The following is a 21,749-nucleotide window of genomic DNA, read 5'->3' as shown; positions in this document are numbered from 1 at the left end:
AAATACCTTTCAATTTCACTGCATTTATCTCGGGCATCCTTTAAAAATAAATAAAAATTAAAATAAAATCTTTCACTAAGATTAACTATAGTACCAAAAATATAAATACATATTTTAAGTTTTAAAAGCAATTATAATGAACCACCCATTTTATTACCCTACTACCACAAATGAATTAAAGTAAAGCTTTCTGGGAGCAAATCCAGGAGGTAATCCAATCTCATTAGCAGAAATGCAGTTATACTTATGTTAGGTCTGAATTTGACTCTAATAAAAATTGCATTGACATATACTACATAAGTTTAGCTGAATAATAACTTAATACTGATACATCCCTTACATGGGAATTAGTCCCTGCATTCGCAAAGGAATGTTTTCTGATTTTATGATCTTCCATAGTAAACTACATACAGGTCAACAAAAGCAATGGAAATGGAGGAAGAACTTTGGAACAAATAGAATATACAGCTGTGTCTACAGCTGTACTACTACCATCTAACTACAAAAAAAAAAAAACCAACTAACAAAAAACCCTTTTATTCCTTATTTTGATTTAAGCCCTGTAGAAGGTGTCTGAACAAGGAGCAACTAATCAGAAACAGTTGCTGTTTCTGCAAAAGCTTAGTTTGATACTCAAATCACCAGGAACACAGGGGCAACCAATGGTAGCATGCTATTAAGCTTGCTGGGCTGCCAGCACAGACAGGGAAAGGAGGTCAGCTCTGTCGAGCAGCCGATGGCAGAAGCAGCGCTCATCTGCTCGCTCGGGACACGCTGCTCCCAGCTCACACTTCCCCCTGGCCAGCTACCGGCACCAGGGCACCGGGCACAGGGGTGGCGAGAGCAGCCCAGCAGCCAAAGCTGGCATGCTCAGGTAATTCGCCTTCCTTTCTCCATCCATTTACAGAGATGACAACCTACAGGCTGATGTTCTTAAATGTCAAGTCGAATCAAGTCCCTAATTAAGGACCTTTGGGTTCTCTGTTGAAATCTTTTCTGGGTAAGGATTTCAGGAATGGAATCTTGCACAGAAGAAACAATCACTGTGACTGCATGAAGTAAATGACTTCCAGTATACTTTTGAAAGCACAAGGCAGCTTTTAAAATTAAGTTCACAAATACCATGCACTGATATAAAAATTATATTTAGCTTGTTGTAAAAACAAGCCTTCAGATGGACTTGAGAGACAAGTCCTAGTACTAGTCAAGAATAAGGATAAAAATCAGAAACATTTTTCCAGTAGCAAATTCAGCAAAAAATCCAGCAGCTTTGAATATGTGTCTGAAAGATTATTATGGTATAAAAAAAGCAAAACAAAACAAAAAACAAAAATCGTTATCCTGTTGTCATTAGTCACACAAATAGAAAGCCTAATTTGAATGAGATCAAAGTAAATATTTGGTACACACGCATAAACTTATTACTGTTACTGCTGAATAATAGCTGCTCAAAACAAAGACCTTATAAAGACGCTTGTTTTCTACAGCAGTTAGTCTCTTCTGTATTTCATCTGAATTCGCTGCTCGCTCCAAAGCGCTTTAAGTATTGTCACCGCTCCTGAACTACACTCTCCATGCAGTAGCAATTTGGCTGCCTCAACAACCTGACGCGATGTATAAAAGATGAAATCATTAGAGAAATTTGATGTGACCAGTTGCAGTTTAAATGCCACAGAGAAAAATTTTGATAAATCTAAGACTGAAATCTGAAAATGTATTATTGCTTCTTCCTGGAAAAAATGTATTGTAGGACAATAAATTCAATTGTAAACCATGTTTCAATTCTTTACAAATGAAAAAAAGATGATTTATAATGATTTTCATATTCAAAATTAACAAATGATTTTGGATTTCTTTTTTATTCATTCCCTTTATCTTTTTTCTTCATTTTAAACTTCAACAATGGCCTTTAAATGTTTGTACAATGATCTTAAATATGTTTAAATGACTAAATAGAAAGATATTTAAATAATTGTGCACTATCTTGACACAAAGTTTATCAGCTTCAAAATTTCTAAAAGGCACTGCCAGAAGACGACAGAGCCGATTTATTTCAAATCATTCAGAATCAGTCTTCGTAAAGCAGCATATGGTCTTATCATGGCAGGTAAAATATTTTACCTTCTATAATAACGCAGAGCAGCTAATTTATCTACATGCTGTATAATGAGATAAACAATTTCAGCTGCACCATGTAAACCTGTAGGCAAGGGAGAAATATATCCCCCCCACGTTACTGATTTTTCTGCCTGTACATTCACATAATTGCTAACAAAAGAGGTTATTATTTCTTCTATCCTCTCCCTCAGTTACCTTAAGGCAAGACCTTCTTTTCAGTTGTGGAAATATTTGCAGTGTCTACAGCTGCAGGACAAAGAACTGAGACATTTTCACAGAGTTGCTCAGGGAAAAAGGAACAGGAAAAAAAAAAGCTTTGCAGGATTCTATTGCAAGTAAAGCAGAGTGAATGACAACTTTCAAAGCTACCACGATCATTTACTAATGTGCTGCTATACCAAATAAGTCTAATTTTTTTTGACAGCACCAAATTAGATTTATTGCAGAAACTGCTGCATAAATAGCATATGGCTATGTTATACCACCTATTTCAAATCCCTGTAATGTTTCCTCCCCTCCCTGCTCAAAATGGATAATTGAGCCAAGCTATAAACCTTCTGCAAAAGAGAGAGACACAAGTTCAAAAGCAGATGCAGGAGATGCACGTTCCTTTGTTAATTGCCTAAGGAAGTACCCCACATCACAATCAAATACAACTGGGCAGTAATAAGTCAGGTCTCCGTTGTTACACTTCACAGTTTTATTTCCTACGTCCTTGATAAAATTTTGTTTTCATTTCTCTTTCAAGCTGACAGTCATCAACAGAGGGCATGACCTAGTAATCCTCTCTCACATGGCCACCTCTTAACTCGCACAAGAAATCCTATTGATCTTTATTCTTACACAAGTAAACTTATTCAAGTGACTGAAGATCAGAAGGCTCAGACCTCAACTCGCTTCTCACAAGCTCTCATTTATGAAGAAGGAAGTGCCTCCTCTGAGCAAAAATAAAACATCAGAAAACTGACTTCATTCATCGGAGGGGCCCAGCCCTGTGGGACGATGCTGACCTACAGCTTTTTGCTCCATGTCAGCAGGAGCAAAGTTCTCTCATCGGCTTGCCAGATCAGGCCCCAGATCTGTGTGTTTTTGTGTTTCTGTAGATCTTCAAGTTCTACATTCAACACACTGCCATAAGAAAACGCAAACCCATGCACCCTTATATCCTACGACAGAACCAAGGGCCAAGACATTTTTGAGGGTAACAGGCAGCACAACACAGCAAGACAGGATGGGCTCGATGCTCAGGAGGCCGCAAGAGGAGCTGGGCAGCGAGCTCGCACCTCCCTCCACCACCAGCGGCGTCAGGCCGCTCTGTCCGCCTCAGAAGTTTGCGCAGCTTCTGCCCCAAAAAGACATTGCAAGGTCTTCTCTCAGACCAACGGGCACACCACTGCACACATCGCACGGAAAGCTGCGGCTACCCCGCCGCTTGCCTCTCGGTGGTCAGTCCTCCCAGCTGCCCTATCTGTTACTGTCTGATTAGTTCTGCTAAGGAGCCCCTCCCCGGCCAGCTTTCCCCGCCATCTGTTCCACACGCGATGGCTGCCGCCCAGCAGCCTCGCGCTGCCCTCCTACCTGGCACCCGGCTCCCGGCCTTACCCCAAAGTGCTAACACAGGTTCTCGCTGCTGGCAGAGTCAGGATTTCATTACTACTACTTTGACAAGTGCAGGGTTGTTTGTAATTTCTCTTTTATCCTGATTTTGATTGTACAACCACCTCCCACTGATTCAGTTTGCTTCAGTTTTGTTGCTCACAGATTTTACTCTCCACATTAATCTCCCTCTGGCATGTTACTGCATCTGTTCCCTTTTTTATTATTAATTTTCAAATTCCCACCATTTTTGACAAAAAGGAGGTAATCTACACTCTGCTTCTGCCCATTTCATTTTCTTTAATTTGGAAGATAAGTATGAAAGCATGCCAAAGAAGTTAATTCTCCGTTAACAGTTTATTTTCTGGCATCCCAATGCCTTTGTATATGAAAAACAGATAGAAATAAATGTTGACTGAATCACAACAACACAGTCACAACCATCCCTAAATTTAATGAAAAGTAAACATATGAAGCAGAAACTAAAAAGTTTATTAGTTACCAGAGTTGTTTCACGTTATCACTCCTCCCTGCATTTTAAAATAATGGTTTTGTACAAAATTAGCAAATACAAAAAAATTAGAAATCAATCACTGCTTACACTTCATTTCAGCTTTCCCCCTCTCTCCCCCTACAATGCAAGTGTTATTGGTCCTTTCATCAGCCAGCCAGTCTGGGAACATAAAACATATCTCAGTCATTTAATATTAGCAACAGCATTTCTTCAACTGTTATCTCATTTCCAGCATAGATGATGGACTCTTTCTAATGTGCTAAAATTCTTGGAAAAAGCACTGCAATAAGTGTGCTGCTGACTACCATTTACTACTAGGAAAAAAAAAAAAAAAAAAAAAGACCACAACATACCAGGTACTCTGCAACTACCTAGAGGACTATGTATAACTAGCTCCAATAAATCAAGAAGCCAGTTTCTATTTTATAATTTCATAGTGTAGTTTAAATTGGGCATTTAATGTATGAGGTAATGCTGCGATTCTAACAAGGAACGCTGGTGACATCATGAAGCACAAGAGCAGTGACTAAATAATGCCACAGGAACCTGGAGGTGGAATGACAGATCTACATGCTTTGTTTTATTATGTATGTATTATCTTAAGTGTTAATGGAGCCATTGAAACAAGCAAGAGGCTGCTAGAAGACCTGTGCATAGTAAGAACTGCTACAAAACACTGTACTCACCAAATACCACTGTGTCAGATATACCGCTTTCTAGACATCATATCATTTGTACAGATGGGGGAGAAAAGATATATCACATAATTGGGAAGATCAAGAACCACAGCACCCCTTTGTCCTCACTGTAATGTTAATTTTTATCCTTCAAGGGAGTGACACAGGCATTCAGGTTTGTCTGAAAGGTCCCATTTAGTGAACACAGAAGCATAGGTTGTTACACAAGTTAGTAATTTCTCCCCACCTATAAGTTGACATTCAACAGTGTTTGTAACGTTTCATATAAATAAACAACAATAATAAAAATATTAATTAAAAAATCTGCTTCAATTCCATCTCCCAACAAATTTTTGATGACATTTCAGTCAAATATATCTCAAGTCCTCTACCTACCTCCACGCCTGAGAAAACACGTGATGACATAGAGAAAGTTCAATTCTGAAATTCATCAATTCTCCCACTTCTTAAGATTTAAGTGTTCTGGCATATACAAACAGGAACTACATCTGACTTAAACTGAAACAAGTAACAACTTCAGATTTGTTTTGTAACAAAAAGAGGAAAGATTTTTAATGACACTTTCATTACATTAGAATCGTGAAAATTTTTATTAAATTAGATGACGTGCTAAAAACTGGGCAAACTGTTAATATCTTGTATCTTTTATGTGATCTTTTCCACCAGCATACTGACATGACTTTTAACAATTATTCTCATGAACCGAGAAAAATTGATCTGTATGTTTTCTAGTCTCCAAAGAATAGATTCAGATAAGCATCATTAGCAAGACCCAACTTTGCTAAAGTAAGACTAATTTACAATTGACTTCAGAAGTAATTTCTTAAGATTCTTCTACTACAGTAACTAATACAAATAAACACAAAACAGAAATTAGGGTTAAAAAACAAGAAGAAACAACAACAACAAAAAAAACCAAAACACAACAAAAACAAGAAGTACACAAGCATGGTCAGCTTCATAGCATGGTGACATCTGCAAAGTTAAATGACAGACAACCTTAACTACACTGCAAAAGTTCTGTATTTTCCCAGTCATTTGAAAACATACAAATTAGAATTACTAACTAGATTCAATATCAGAAATGCATGTTAATAGCAAAGATTTCTAAGCAACATATTGCTCCAGAAACAAAGGTGACAGGAAAAGGCAAATTTAAACTCTGTGGCAACGGTTTAGAATAGCTAATTGTAACCTTTTCCTTGATTTTTTAACAAGTACATTTTGTTAGCTTAGAAGCTGTTTAGTTGGTAATCAATCAACGGTGCTTGAAAACTAGGATACAACAGAAGTGGGACTCCTGAAGAAGAGCACAATTTCACAGAGCGCTTTCTCTTCTCGTTACAAAAGACTGCATACTCTTTCTCATTTAATCCATTCATATAATCTTTACTGTCTAATACTCGTATACTAACATCTAAAGCTCTTGTACTCATTTTATTATTTTATTTACAATATCCAAGCTTAGAATCGGTGGATTAGTAAAGAGCTTTTCTTGTTAGTAATACCTGAAGTCATACAAAGCAAAGAACTCAAACCCCTCAGTTACCTCTAATTTTTGCCAGAACAACAAAGAGGGTTCATGCGAGGCAACAGAAAAACTACCCACAACAGTGTAACAGCAGTATAGGCCTCCCTTAAGTCCAGCTTTGAAAGAAGACTTGCAGTTGACCAGCTGGTTCTGTCCTGAAAATAGGGAAATCAGCAAGACGAGGCCAAGGCCAGAATACCCAAGAGATGCACTGAATCAGTGCAATTTCTGCAGCAATCTCCCACAGGCAGGACTCTAGAGCTTAAAATCTGTTCTCCTTGGCAAGTATTGCAGTGAATGGTTCCATAAACCCCATAGGACTGCTATTACCACTACCCTTCAAGAGAGTATTTTCACTGGCACAGCTGCCATTTTAGGTGAAGGGAATAAAGAACGAAGGAGGACAGACTGCAAGTGAATACAGTTCACATGCAACTACCATGGATGTACCACCATTAAAAACATACTGGCTTTAGAATGCAAAACCGTAATGTCATTAGAAATTTAACTCATGAACCTTCACTAATACAGAAAGCTTGCTCTAGCAGAAGTGATCCGAGAAGAAGAGAATACAGGCTGAGCAAAAGTTTAATTTCAGTAGGGGATTTTTTCCTCTGTGACTCAAGGAAAACAGAAGACAAAGTGAGAATACCTAACCCTAACCTACCAATATAAGTATACAGGGACCACGGATGACAGTACAGAAGCAATGAATATCTCATCCTTCCCCACCACCACCTGTGACAGCAACATCACCTAATATACTCCTGGAAAGCAGATGCACTCCAAAGATAAGGAGGATACAAAACCTACAATGTATTCTAGAAGTTGAGGAATATTATGGTAAAAGAAATGAACCAATTTCCCATGCTTTAATGTATACATTTTTCTGACAATAATATGTCATTATAGAAAACATTTTAATGCCTGAAAAGTATACTTATAAACAAAGGCTATAATATGAACACAAAGTATAAAATAAAGATTAGGACATTCCAGAAGAGAGGCCATGCTAGGTCAGACAAGGAAACTGTGCTAATTCAGTATCTGTCTCAAACAGCAGATAAAAGCAGATGTCTATTAAATACTCTAAGAACTGGGCCAGCACAGGGCATTACCTGCCCAAAATACTGTTCCCAGCCTCCAGTGATGTGTAGCTCACAAACTACCTGAGTCAAAAATTGTAGATTGAAAAGCTACCTGAATCATCAGTATGCTAGTTACCCAGCTGTAGGTGCCACACTATGTAGAAGCAGTCAATAATGCTCATTTTAACAAGTCGAACATTTTCACAAAAATATATTAGCTAGTCAGATTTCCTCCAAGATATCCAGAGTTTTACTGCATATAATCAGCCTTTTGCTAAAAGGAGCGTGGTAAGCCATTTGGTTAACTATCACAACAAATCATTATTAATAAAGTTCTGCTAAATCCAAACTTTAGATATCTTAACAACTCACCCAAAACTTTTTTCAAGTTCATTAACCTCTAGCATATTTTTTTCTCTAAATACAGGCTGTTAGAGTGGTACTTTCTTCCATCTGTTAAACTACCGTGCTCTGAATTACACAGAAATGTAGCTGAATAAAAAACTGATTCATTGAATCTAATAGTTTAGATGAGGCTATTTTCTTTCCATTTACTCAATGGCAGAATTCTCACAAGGAACAAAGAGTCTACAAGACTTGGATAAACATGCAGACATTCTGTTAAGTGATAAAAATCTGATTTTTTTTTCCCCCTCCCAAGTAAAATTTAAACTCACTCAACTTTTTGCTTAAGGACTGAGTACAAGTCCTTGTTTCTGGATATTCACTCTTCGGGGAGGGAGGGAAGTGGGTTAGAAAAAACACACATACAACCAAAACTTTGTAACAGTAAGACAATGTTGTGTGGTAAAAATTCCTGCAGTTACCAAAACTCAAGCTGGAATGAATCATTGGCACATTAATCTTCTGTTGGTTTCTAGAAATGTATACCAAGTAATAAAGTAAGTGGGTTCAGGGGCTAAAGCAATAGATGGAAAAAGCTCTTGGAAAGTCACTAGTCACACAATGCTTGCATTGTATCACATTTCCAGTGAGAAAGTAACTTAAACACCCTCTTCACGCACTTGAGTTTACTCTGTATGTGCAGAGAGTAATATTACCTTTTGATTGTTCAACCTTCAATGAAGCTTAGCATGGTTATGTATATTTATATGTTCCTGGTCACTCTGCTGCAGAAACGTCATGTTATTAATCTGAAAATTCCTATTCCTAAGGGTGTTGCTGTACACTCAAATAATATTTTAAAGCATCTTTGTCCAATCAAGCACACTTACAACAAAAGAGCTCTTCCCGGCTCTTCTGTCCTGCCCAAAAGTATGTAACCACCACAGTACCTCATCACCAGAGCTGAACACTGCCTTTTCTACACACTAGTAATTCACTGTCAACAATTATAGTTCATAACTCAGTCATTCAAATTTCCACTTTTAATATGATTGTGGGCTGCCCATGCAGTCAATGGCAGCAACTATCTATATCAGCTGTGGGGAAGCCTGTGACAAAAAAAAAATAATAGCAGAATGAAATTGGTACTACAGCATGTAATAGGATAAGGGGTACCTGGTGAGGTGCAGTTGGTGTTCAGATTTACTCAGCAGTTCTGTCAGTTTTAGGCACTCCTCTCTGGCTTCTGCCACATCCTGCTGGGCTTGTTCCAAACGCTGTTTGTTTCCATTCAGCTCTAATCCCAGTTTTTCTATTTTCTTAGAAAAATTTAGAACCAAAGAAAGTATATTTAAGAAATGCATGGAAAAACATTTTAAGACAATAAATCTTAATGTGATCACAGCTCATGAAAAAGAACGTGGTTTTGTTTTAGAACAAAAGAAATTCATCAATAAAATCTGCAAAACAAGTAAATTGTAGTATTTGACATTACGTTCTTATGGAAATCCAAAATGCACATCACATTTAAATATATTAATACACAATCAATGCAATTGTCTTCACGGCCTAAGAGATATACACATAAAATCACTTTCCAGTATCCTCATGTGAACCTTCCATATTTATGTCCACAATTCACCGTATTAAAAACACATAAAGCAGAACAGTGGCCATCTTCAGAAGCTGTTGGATAGAGGATAGCTCACGTTCACTTCGTTTGCTTATCTATGACATAAGCAACAATGCAAGGGAATCAAGTTTTTGTTATATTCTCCTAATACTATGCAAGAGAATAAGGTCATTTTGATTTTATCTTTACTAAAAATAAGTAATTAGTGACTGAATCCTAAACACATCAGCCACTATTAATCCTGTCATATTCATTACATCATTAGTCCTTACAAGTCAACTAAAGCAAGTAAATCTAACTTCGTTAATGAGTATATTAATTTATTCTACATACAATGGTTGTCAAACTTGTATGAGCATATCTAGATTCCAGTGAAGCATACTGGACTTACTACCTCTAACTGAATCATATTGTCATCAATTTAAACATTTTTCATACATATTCTCAGAAGGAATATGTTTTGCTCTAAGTCCATGTATAGCATACAAGTACCTGTAGGAACGTATTTGTAACATAATACTATACTTTGTCCTAAGGACAGTTTTAAGGAGGGCAATGTAGTACAGAATAAGCTAACAATGTATTTTTTTTTAATGTAACTATTCTACACTGACTCCATACATAAATATTTATTCATCGCTGGGACTAGAGGGAACTTACATGTTGTTCAGTCAACTAAACTGTGAAAGGTCATTTGTAGCTCAGAATAAAATTGTTCATGTACAGAGTTAGTGCTGAATAGCTATTATATTTTAAATTCATACCATAACTTATTTTATGAGAGCTTCCTCATGTAGACAAGCCTTAATATGTTCTTCAGTTAATGAAATTATTCATTCAAACAAGAACAAATGAATGTATTTTGGTGCCAATATTTGCACTTGAAGCACCTTCATAATAATCTTGTCTCTGTTCCTCCCAAGAAACGTTAACCTAAATCACTTTAGTATGTCATGATGTTGCAAACACAATTTCTTCATCCAGAAAACGGTTTCACGATGTTCGTTTTTTTCTTATTTAATATTTTTAATTTTTGTAATTACTTAACTGAACACTTTTTCCCCTAAGAGCACTCAACAAAGGCTTACGAAGAAAATTTTGATTAGAATTTGAATGTCACCTTGCTCTATTACACAGACCACCTAACAAATTAAATTGGTAATTCCAAGTTTGAATACAAAGATAGTGAAACTATTTGCAAGATCATTAGTACTCTTCACCTCTAAAGAATGTAACAACCTATTACACTGTCAGAATATTTTAAAACCAGGTATGCAAAGATATTCAGCTACATATGCTTTCTCTTTTCACTTACTTCTAGAGACTTCTGCTTACTTAAAATAGAACAACAGAAATCTCAGTGGGTTCTCTGTGCTCTATTCTTCTCAACAGCAGCAGTTCATTAACATTATTTCTCCATTCATAGTAAGCTGGGACATGTGTTATTCCCTGTATTTACAAGTTAAAGACAGGGACAGTCTGCAACACTCTTAAAATTTCCTTTAAGAATACACATATTCTATACACCTTTCAGAAAACAAAACCATGAATTAGCTAAAAGTATCAACTAAGTATTTGAAAAAGCACAACTACAGCTGAGAACATAAATACACTCTACAATCACTCTGTCAGGGAAAAGCTTCAGTGAACAGATGGGCTTTACACCATTCCCTCGAGTTAAACAGGCTCAGTCAGGTTTTGACACAGACCTACAGAAGGAAGTAAATTCCAAGCACAAGAACCTCTGGTGAAAATGTTCTGCCTCCATCAGCCAGATGTTTACCCTGCAAGGTTTGAACTCAAAATGCATCCACAGATTTCAGCTGTCATGAAAGTGTAAAAGAAACAATTCTCAATCATTGACAACAGGATCTTTGCATACAGAGACAAATAAATATATCTTAAAATCACAGTATTTAGAGGTCATCGCAACGTGAGTGGTAAGGAAAGTAGGAATTCTAACCAAGAATTCTGGCAACGACTATTGGCAGAAATAGCAGACAACCTCACAAGAAAAGGATGGGAGAGAACTGTCACCCAAGAGGGCATGCTAACAAGAATCTCAGAAACCAGAGGTATCTAATCCAGACATATTTTAGGGATACCACCTAACCTATTTCTCAGACACCAGAAGCAGTTCATTCGAAATAGGAACCTTGTAGAAGACAAATATCATTATGCTGAAAACTCACAGCCCAAGCTCTGAATGCTACTTGTTACTTTGGTTTAGCAACTCAGACAATGGTTTGAAACATACAAAGCCTCTGAACTGGAGACATTTTCATACAATGAAAACAAAACCTTTCCTTCTACTACACACAACCTTAGGCTCAAAAATGTATACACTCTGTCCTGAAATATGTCAAGTCAGGCTCATCATAATATAATCAGAATTCAAAATATAGAAAAATTCAATAGCCACCAACTTCTTCATTGTTCCTGCAGGGAACCTTCTCAGAGAGTGTCCTTCCAAAACTACTCTGACTCAAACTAGTTTTTGTGTTACTTTTAGTTTTTAGTTCTTCTCCTGGGAAGCTCCAAGCAGTTCTGTAGCTGCTATCTGGGCCTCAGCGTAATTGTAGGGAGAAACAGAAACAAACCACCAACTAGAGGATTTTGATGACAACTCCGCTTCTCATGCAGCGTTAATTTGATCCCTCAGTGCCTATCACTTGTAATGCAGCTTTTTACAGCATGATCAGATAGTATTTCTTTGAGATACTTAACTTTTCAATGTATGTGAGAGACAAGAGATGGAGCACAGAACTGAAAAAAGACAGATGACAATCTTGCGTTTAAGAAAATCTGAAACAGATTTTCAGTATAACAAGGAACAGAATTATCATAATGTATATGTACAACAAGACTACATTAAGGTTGGAACAGGCAACTTCTGGTGCTTAACTCCCCAACTTTAATATTCTTATTACTTCTGCACATAATTTTAAAAGTATTATTTAATCTGTCTTGCACTGCAGTTGCCTAACTCCCATGAGTATCAACAGGCACTTTTGCCTTTGAAAGATGGCAGCCTAAACCTTATTCTATAGAACTTTTTTTTTTCCTGAGTATTACCACCAAATATGATTTATATTTGAAGTTCTACAGTTTGAAGCATATAGTGCCTTCTATAGTTTCTTGAAACTCTTAGAAGTGTTTTACTTTTCGTTCATTAGTTCATGATGAGTTTGCAAATAGCCTTCTGATTTTCACAATGCTTTTTTAGATGAGCACACTGGAGATGCTCATTCAGTGAAATAAATGCAACTTCCTGGAAAACATATAGTAGCCCTCAAATACTGCATCAACCTTCATATACCCTCTTCATGAATTATCTGAAATTATCTTCACCTAACAATGCTTATGTATGTTGTAAAAACGTACTGTTTAAATAACTAGACATTTCTTTATCTCTACAAAATCTGATAAAATTAAATAATAAAGTAATTTCATTCAAAACAAGCTAAATTAAAGATTAAAATAATTGCCTAATTCTTTTCATACTGATGCTGATTCTATTGTATGCAGAAAAATGGAACTTTAAATTCCAAACTAGCAGATGTTTTTCATAGAATTTTAAATAGCAGCAAAGCTGACAGAAAAGACAAATGCTTTTTTTAAAAAACAAATGAGAATGATTAAGCAGTGATAAAAAACTCACATTCTGAATTAAATGCAAAAACAACTCAAAGCCTTTTAACAAATCAAAAATATACTGAAATCAACTGACTTAAAAAGTGATTTATGACATTCACTGTTATACCAGTACTCTTACACATCAGGTAGGAAAACGCACAATATAACTTGAAAAATAAATTTTGCACTAACTATATCATTGCAGAAATTCTGCAGTACAATAGTTCTGGAGGGGAAGGTATTCTCATGAATTTATAATATTTTATTTTCTTTGTTTCATATTTCATTATCTTAATTTTTATATATTAAAGGGATAGAAAATAGAACCAAGAAATAGAATAACAAAGATAAAGTAACAGAAAGTGATGGATAATTACTATGACTGTTCATGTTTGCAGATACACCCCCAAAAGGCAATCAACATCTGTAAAATCACATACACTTCAGAATAAAACATAATAAAATTTTACAGGTCCCAGTGCTCAGATGCTTAGTTTCACTTACTGAAATAGCCCTTCAAAGCACAGAAATTATTGGTAGTGCACAAGACTGAGGCTAAAATTAAGCTCTTTTTAAGAGTCACCACCAATATGGCCTTTCAAGTACACTTAAATGTGATATATAACAGCAATAGGGAATTTTTGCATTGTCTAACACTAATCGCAATGTTACTTATTTATCTACTAATTAATCAGGGACAGAATGGTCATATGCTACTATAAGCAATGAAACTTTTGTTGTTGTTTTTAACTATAAAAAAGAACAAGCAGTTTTTACAGCAAGATTTCAAGGTATTCTACTTGGAGGAAAGAAAACTAGTAGCTCACATGCAGCAGGGGTCACTTGCAGCCATTTCTATCCTAATCCGGGTATCAATCAAGCAACTCTCGGATCTGAGTGGTCTCTAAACCTCAGACCTCCCAGGCATGGCCATCTGACATAGCATATTGCACCTGAAGAACTATCCAACTTTGTAAGGAGAGTTAGGGCCATCACGAGGTTAACCCCTGCCAGGTCCCAACAATCTTTTTCTCCCTTTTAAATTCTATGTGAATTGCTTCTGCTTCCTATTCAAACCCGAATGGGGATCCAAAGCAGTTATGAAAGCTAAATCTGTTTTTCAAGGGTAAACCTTTTCAACTGAAGTAAATTCTCAAAAACCACAAAACAACCGCAAATTCTACAAATCATTTAGCCCAAAACAGAAATCCTAAGTTAGGCATGAAATTGAGAACTCATTCATATATTGACAGGAAAGACAACTGACATGAGCAGAAAACAAAACCAGAAGCATCCCCAATAAACACACAGGGTTCTTAGACTGTTAGGAAATGTAATGACACCTGGCAGTACCATGGCACCCTGTGTGCCGTACTAAAGCGCAAAGCTTTAAGACCAGAGCCATCAGCTACACAAAGGTCAGGAGCAACAAATCCTCTGCATCCAAAATGTATGTGAACCAAGAGGCACGGTGCTGCAGTTTGCTACAAAGGAACAAGGGTACTGAAAGGACTAGGAATAGCATGGAGGAGGGATGATCTCAATGCAGGAGGGATGGTCTCAAACATTTTTAAATCCTGTCGAAGCAAACTTTCTATCTGTTAGTTACTTGCAGTCAGGGCAAGAAAAAATTGAAAGACAAGATTCATGTTGCTAAACATATATTTATGAATATGCACACACAATTTTTAAATTAAGCAGTATTCTTACATGGCTGTCCTTGCGCAACTTTTCTTTAAGAGCAACATGGCCCCTGGATATTGTGGATAAGTGCCTTGGAAAACAAGCAAGAGTGAGTGGCTGAAATATGCTGTAGAGGGATTTTACCTCATTATTTCCTTGAAAATATTTGTACTGCAATACTATTTCAGGACCAGAATTTCCAAACCCATGGACAACATTGTTGTAGTACAGATCAGCTCAGCAGACACTAGCAGAAAATGATTTTCTACTACAGTGGAACAAGTTTTGTTTTTTTTTTTTTTTTTTTTTTTTTTTTAAAGGACTGAAGTTGTGGGTGAGGGTACAGGAGAAATAGGGTGATAGAGAATAGATGGCTTACTCACTGAAAGGAATTTCAGAAAAGGAGGGATGCATATAGAAACAAATGAAGGAGATTATTCCTCCTTCACTATTGAGAAACAGGAGAGGATAAAACTTCTTTCTTTTATCCTTTCAAATATGTCTTTCATATGACTGATGCGGGACTGTCTCTTTTTTTTGTTTTTTTTTTCTTTCTTGTACAACATTAAGAAAAACTACAAAGTGACAACAGACAAGTGATAGTCAGGGACTTTTACACTCTTTTTCTTCAGAGTAGATAAATGATGGCAAATGGTGACAAAACCACTAGTTTTCTAGTCCTAGAAAAAAAAAATAGAGAAAATAAGCGTTTCTGTAAGTTTAACATATATGCACGCTACACCAAAAGCTGCACAATTCCTATGTCAAGTAACATGTAATGCACATAAATGATTTTCGTGCTCAAAGGGTAAAATGATTTTATGCACTCAAAGGGTAACACCACACCTGATGATAGAACATGGACCAATGTTACTTGGGGTTACTTGCAGCTATGAGAAATAAAATCCTGATAACTAACATGGGCTGACAGAGCTCAGCTCACTCCTCTTAGCAGGCCTGCTGCTCTGAGGAAGCAAACTGGTACAGAAAATGTGGAGCGGTATAAAAAGTTCTACTACTGGGAATCCCAGTCCCAGGGATTTTTCTCGTGAAAAGAGGTCAAAGAGTATATTGACGACTGATGATCCTCACTGATCATTGGAGATGGCTGACAGAGGAAAGCAAAGCTATAGCAGCAGCCATACCGTAACTGCAATTAGACATTTCTTTGTTATATACTGCAGGGCTCCATATGAATGTGTTTCCTCAAAAACATTGAGTCTAGTAAGTCTAGATTGTCATAAAAACAATGATGTTCCTCCTGAACAAGTCAGAAAATTATTATCAAAGCAAGCCCTAAAGTAATATTTCACTCCCTCCTCATATACCTATTTTCACATCAGTGCACTGCATGTCAAGAAGAAAGAACGAATGAAAGAAGGAAAAAAGGAAAGAGAACTATATATTAGAAGGAGTTCGGTTATAGTGGAAGGTTATCACAAAATTTTTGTTTTTCTTAAGGCTTTCTTGTCCAAAAGCAATTTTTTTTCCTGTTACTCTCAAGGCCATTATTCAAGGTCAGACTAGGTATGAAAATAGTATCCTAAGAATTTCAAGCTGTCTGCGTTTTTTTTTTTCCTCCTCCTCGACAAACAGCACTCAAATTTGCTTATTAACTTAATTTCTTTTAAAAACAGAACTTGCAAAGGATCTTTGTAATTAATGGGGTCACAAAATCTTCAGTATAAAAATGAGCATTCTTCTAACAGTTCTTCTAACTACTGGTGTGTAATCCTAACCCATCTTCAACAGGGTTATCAAATCTTGCAGTTTTATTGAATTTCAAAACATCTGGTGATATTCTAAGTGTCCCAGCTTGTGAAAAGCCTAATCTTTTAAAGCCTGACTCATAGAAGTCTGATATCTGTTCATAAGGCGACATTTCAGGGAATCAGTGTCTTCAGAAGATCCTATTTGTTTTGCATGAGACACGCTCTCAGCATTTCCAGGATATACACCCAAATTCTCGACCTGTTTTATTTCTGATGAAGACAGTCAGTAATCTCTCCATTTATAATGTCTAAATTAGGTTACTATAAATCATGGGTTTATGACAAATGAGATAAACATTCCCAAAATACCTTTTGGCAAAATGCTTTTGGACTGCAATTTTGCCAGATTTTTATTTGTCTGCAAAATTGTCATTCAGTCTATAGTGCATATAGACATCATTTACGTTCTGTCATACAACACATAAATGCAGTCATGTACAGCTCTTTCCATGTGTAGAGGTTGCGCATATCAGTGACTCCAGTATCTCTTTATTTGGGCTCAGAAGCTCATGCACATTATGTACAGACAACTTGTTAAACTCTGAGGAAGGGGAAGTATAGTATGTCTGGAGCTTTTCATTCTGTCACCTACAAGGTACACAGCAGAATTCTGCTACCCCCTGCTTCAAACTACAGTTGGAGAATTTTATAAAGATGGTATTAAAAATGTTTGTTTTTCAGTTTAAGAGCAGAAGCTTCAATTTCTACAAAAAGTATTTTTTCAGTATTCCATGGTAAAAATAAAATTTAAAGGATTGATTTTATGAAGTTGGATTGAACACATCTTGTTGCTTTATTTGAAGGCCCTAACTCCCAGTGGTCTCACACCACCACTCAGAACTCTCTAATACGGAAGATGCCCAAACTGGCAGGGACTATGTAAACCAGTAATACAAACTTCTACATGCTGAAGCTTGGAAGATTTTATAAACCAAATGAAAATGATTTACAGACAAATAGAAAGCAAATAATTAATAGTAGACTTATTTTTTATTTTTATAATGCAGTGCAGAAAAGAGCAAGTAATGCAAATCTGAGAAAGAAACAACTTCATATTTCCAGAAGAAAAATTTTCTACCAGAAATGCACAAATCATGCCATGCAGTGCTTCCAAATTCACAGAAAAAGTATTACAAAAGTGAAGTCCCTCAGTGTCAAACATGCCACAATTTTTGCTCTGATAACAGCTATTTAGGCTAGGGCGTGACTTTCCTCTGATATAGCTGTGCTAGTACAACCCCTAGTGTGGACACTGTTTACTGCCATGAAGGCATTACACCCGTGTAACTTATAATACTTTACCTTCTTAGGAAGAACAAGTATTTTATTTCAGCACAGCTACATCCACAACGGGAGAGCTGAGACAGAAAAAGAGAGGGCAGTAGGTTATGCTACTTTATAATCTACTGGGCCAGATGAACAGATGCAGTTTTTGTGTTGAGAAACTGTGGTATATGCCTTCCCCCTCCCTCCTCCGGCCCAAATCCTAACGTTAATCAGGATCATGATGGATGATATCACAAAATACTTATTCAATTTAAATGGTAGCATTGATCATTGCTTCTTTATCTTAAGATATAAATATATCAAATGTTAGTAACAGGTAGTCTTACCAAAGTGCTAATATTTGAAATTAGTCCCAGTTGAGTAATAAATATAGAAAAGTACAATTAAGAAAAAAAACAGCACAAAAGACCAAATATATAATTTCCTTTAATTTTCCTAAAGGATACACATTCATTTTCAAAGAAATTTATAGATAAACTAAAGATGATACTTATCTGATCATTCCAAATTGTACATATGGGAATTTATGACTGTTCTGACACACCTGGATAACATTAATCCTTTTTAGGAAGTCATTACCTATTAACTAAAGTACAGCTTGAAAACTAAAATTTATCTGTGTAATTAAAAAAATACAATCACATCAAGAAACAGGAAACATATTCAATGTATCAAAAGTGAACTTGAAAAATGTATTTTTCTTTTTAAACAGTAAATGCATAGTGACACTGTTTATACACTATTGTCTCTCTACTTTTAAAAAATAAATACGTATTTATTATGAACAGATGGTGGCCAAGGAAGGTATCAACTCTGTGTCTTAGCCAGAAGGTCAGGTCATGGCTGAGAGACCAAAGAACAATTACTGTTTGCTATTTGCTGCCATATAAGCTGAAACATTTTAGGGTTTTCTTTAAATACAAAACTAAATGTGATTAAGCTGTTTTCATTTCATTTATAGGAAATGATTTGCAGTAACTAAACTTTTTTTTTTTTTTAAAGCAAAGTTAGTGAATGATACTAAAAAAAAAACAACTCCTTTTGGTTACCTTTTAACATAATATTATTTAATAGGTATTAATATTAGTAATACCTACACAGAACTTTCTTGACTATTAGAGTCGCAGCTATAAACCAGCTGCTAGATACTGAGCCTAAGTATTTTAAAAATAGTTTGTTTTCCTTCTCCCCTCCCCCCCTTCTTTTAAAAAGGAACCAACAATCATATGTGAACTACATAATTACTTCAGATAATTACTGAATTACTCTAATAATCTTTACTGATAGGGAGTCCCCCTCCCATCATTTTACTTTAATTATATCAAATTATAAATTACCACATTTTGGTGTATTCATTCCCACACTGAATAAAATACCAGTATGTCGATACATGAGGTTAAAATATTTTGTTAAATTTTGCAATTTGCTCAGAAGGCAATCCTGAAGCAAGTTGAAGAACAGGATTTAAAATCCATGATACTTCTTCAAATATCTTATTAAACACATCCTGTTTTATTTGTATGCCAAGATTATGCCAACTCTCTTATCTGTGATATCTGTCAAGACACAGACGACAAGCCTGCTTTTTGTTTTTTTTTTAAAGTGTCCTTAGGCCTAAAGGATGCAGGAGGAAAAAAAAATCAAAACAAAAAAAGAAAACAAAAGGCTTTGGAAGGCCCCTGTTTTTCTAGGCTGTATGATTTTTCTTTACATATTTAAGAATTATTTTATCTAGTAGACTTTGCTTTTTGATTTTAGGTACCTTATGATTATAATTTGAATTAATATTGTCTGTAGTCCAAGCTCACACTTTAGTATACTTACTGTTTCAGTAAACTTACTGTCCTATGCACAGATTTGGGGTAACTGGTGGATAAAGTATAATTTTGGAAATACTGCTTTTACTACATATTTTCGTACACAAGATCTGATTTGTTCACTTATTTGCAAGAAAAAAAAATATTTAACATCTGTTGGATGGACTGCTCTAAGTACAAAATCCATATAAAAATTATGTTTCTGTGCATCTTATACATTCCTCTGTGCATTCAGAAGACATTCACTCTCATGTGAAAAACCACAGCTTATGAAGAAATAACTACAAGTTTGAATACCTAGAGAAAAAATGGACAGAACCTCAACAAAAAGGGCACTTCAAAAGACACGGAGTATACCAATTCAAGCTGTTTACCAAGTTTGTTGCACATAATCCTAATAACCCTTCTTATTGCAAGGGATGTTTTCTCACAGTCTACCTGTAAAGCATATACTGCTTTTTTTTCCCTGTTTGTTTAACACACAGTTTTAGATAATCAACAACCAATGTCTACTGGAATTTTTAGTTGCCTTTTTTTTTTTTTCCCTAAAAGGGCTTTTTTTAAAAAAAATATTTTGTGTTTTTGTTTAAAAACAAAAACAAAAAAACAACAACAAAACAACTTTTTCATGAAGCCTTGCATTTGTTATCCTTGAATCTTTAAAGAAACTGGAAGAGATTTTTTTCCCCATTCGTATAGTTAGGTTATACTTGGACTTCTTACTGTTTTGTCACGCTATATGTATACCTAATTACATGTGGATTTATTTGTGAGAAAAAAGGTGTATAAACATATGTATACAGTATATACAATTCAAGTACATTGTATGAATTCATATGATAGAGTAATTCTATATGAAAACATGGGATGAGTACTATGTAAAACTGAACATACTAGGGCTGAAAACAAGAATAAGATAACCAAGAGGTATTTATTTAACAGTAACAGCTGGCTCATTGCCATTAATTTAGAAACCATTTAACAGTAATAAATGACCACTATTAGAAAAACGAATCATTCCAACTTCCAAAATAACCCTATTTAGGCTTCTAATAACTGCAAAGTTATAGCAGTATCATCTCTTACCTGGTCCTTAATTTCAAGCTCCCTTATAGTTTTTGTTCTGTACTCTCTGAGCTCCTTTTCTGCCTCATCCTTCTTCATTTTGGTTTGATTCAACTGATAGCGCATTTCTCCACACACCTGTTAGATTATACAGACAACATGATCTGTAGCTTGAAGAACCCATAGCCCAAGGTTTGCAATTAGATCTTTTGGTGCCCTCTAGAGGCCATTTAAATGCAACGTATTTCAATTTACAGATATTTTAAGACTACATATGGTAAATGTTTTTATATAAAGGTGGATCTGAATTCTCTATATAGTGATTAACTTTGAAATATGCAGTGCCTTCTAGATTCAATTATATTTGGATCAAGATTTTGCTAACTATAAATATTTATATTGTAAATATATGTGCTACTAAACACTGTTAAACTACTGTTGCTTCCATATTCTTCTCCCATTCTTTTTAAAAATCCCAAGAAAGTCTATGTCAACACTTTCAAAACCTAGAAGTAAAAGATCTAGCACGCTCCTATATAAGGGTATAGTTTCTTGTCTTGCCAACTCTCCGCTGTTAAGAAAGAAAATGTTTAGATGTTAATACAATAATTTTCAAAGTTGGATCAGAACACTATAGACTTACTACAAAATGAAAATAAATTATTTTCAAATTGCCTCTATCATATGTGCATGGGCCAGAAGAAAGGGATCAAAGCAACATTTAAAGGCTTTGTGGAAGTGATCTTAAATGTCAAGTACTCTGTGCTGCTGAGATGTTCAACATCTTATCCCTCTTCTTATTTATCTTGTTTTTTTAACGCCTGAAGACAGCTCAACTTCGAAGTGCCTGAGGGAGATAGCCCAATCCCTCCCACAAAACTACTGCTGTACAGGGCTATTGCTCTCCTATTTCCCTAAATTTAAATAGAAGCCATTAAAAATCTTATCTGCTTGAAATGGAGAAGG

At 35.7% G+C, this 21,749-nt stretch overlaps 1 protein-coding gene across 9 annotated transcripts in view; it reads right to left on the bottom strand.

Annotated features, from left to right (window-relative positions):
- Positions 1–21,749, bottom strand: part of SDCCAG8 (SHH signaling and ciliogenesis regulator SDCCAG8) — a 108,669-nt gene that overhangs the window by 59,204 nt on the left and 27,716 nt on the right. For 6 of the 9 annotated variants that reach the window (XM_068676349.1, XM_068676345.1, XM_068676350.1 and 3 more), the window contains 2 exons: positions 20,805–20,921; positions 9,067–9,209 (listed from right to left, as the gene is read on the bottom strand). In XM_068676349.1, the coding sequence (XP_068532450.1) occupies positions 9,067–9,209; positions 20,805–20,921 (260 nt within the window). Of the gene's footprint in view, positions 1–8,372; positions 8,423–9,066; positions 9,210–20,804; positions 20,922–21,749 lie in introns of all 9 variants that reach the window. The other 3 variants (XM_068676352.1, XM_068676351.1, XM_068676347.1) reach the window with 2 other exon arrangements.

Source organism: Anas acuta, chromosome 3 (genome assembly GCF_963932015.1).
Source record: "Anas acuta chromosome 3, bAnaAcu1.1, whole genome shotgun sequence".
Lineage (NCBI taxonomy): Eukaryota > Metazoa > Chordata > Aves > Anseriformes > Anatidae > Anas > Anas acuta.
Note: the sequence above shows the minus strand (reverse complement) of the source record. Positions and strands in the feature narration are given on the sequence as shown.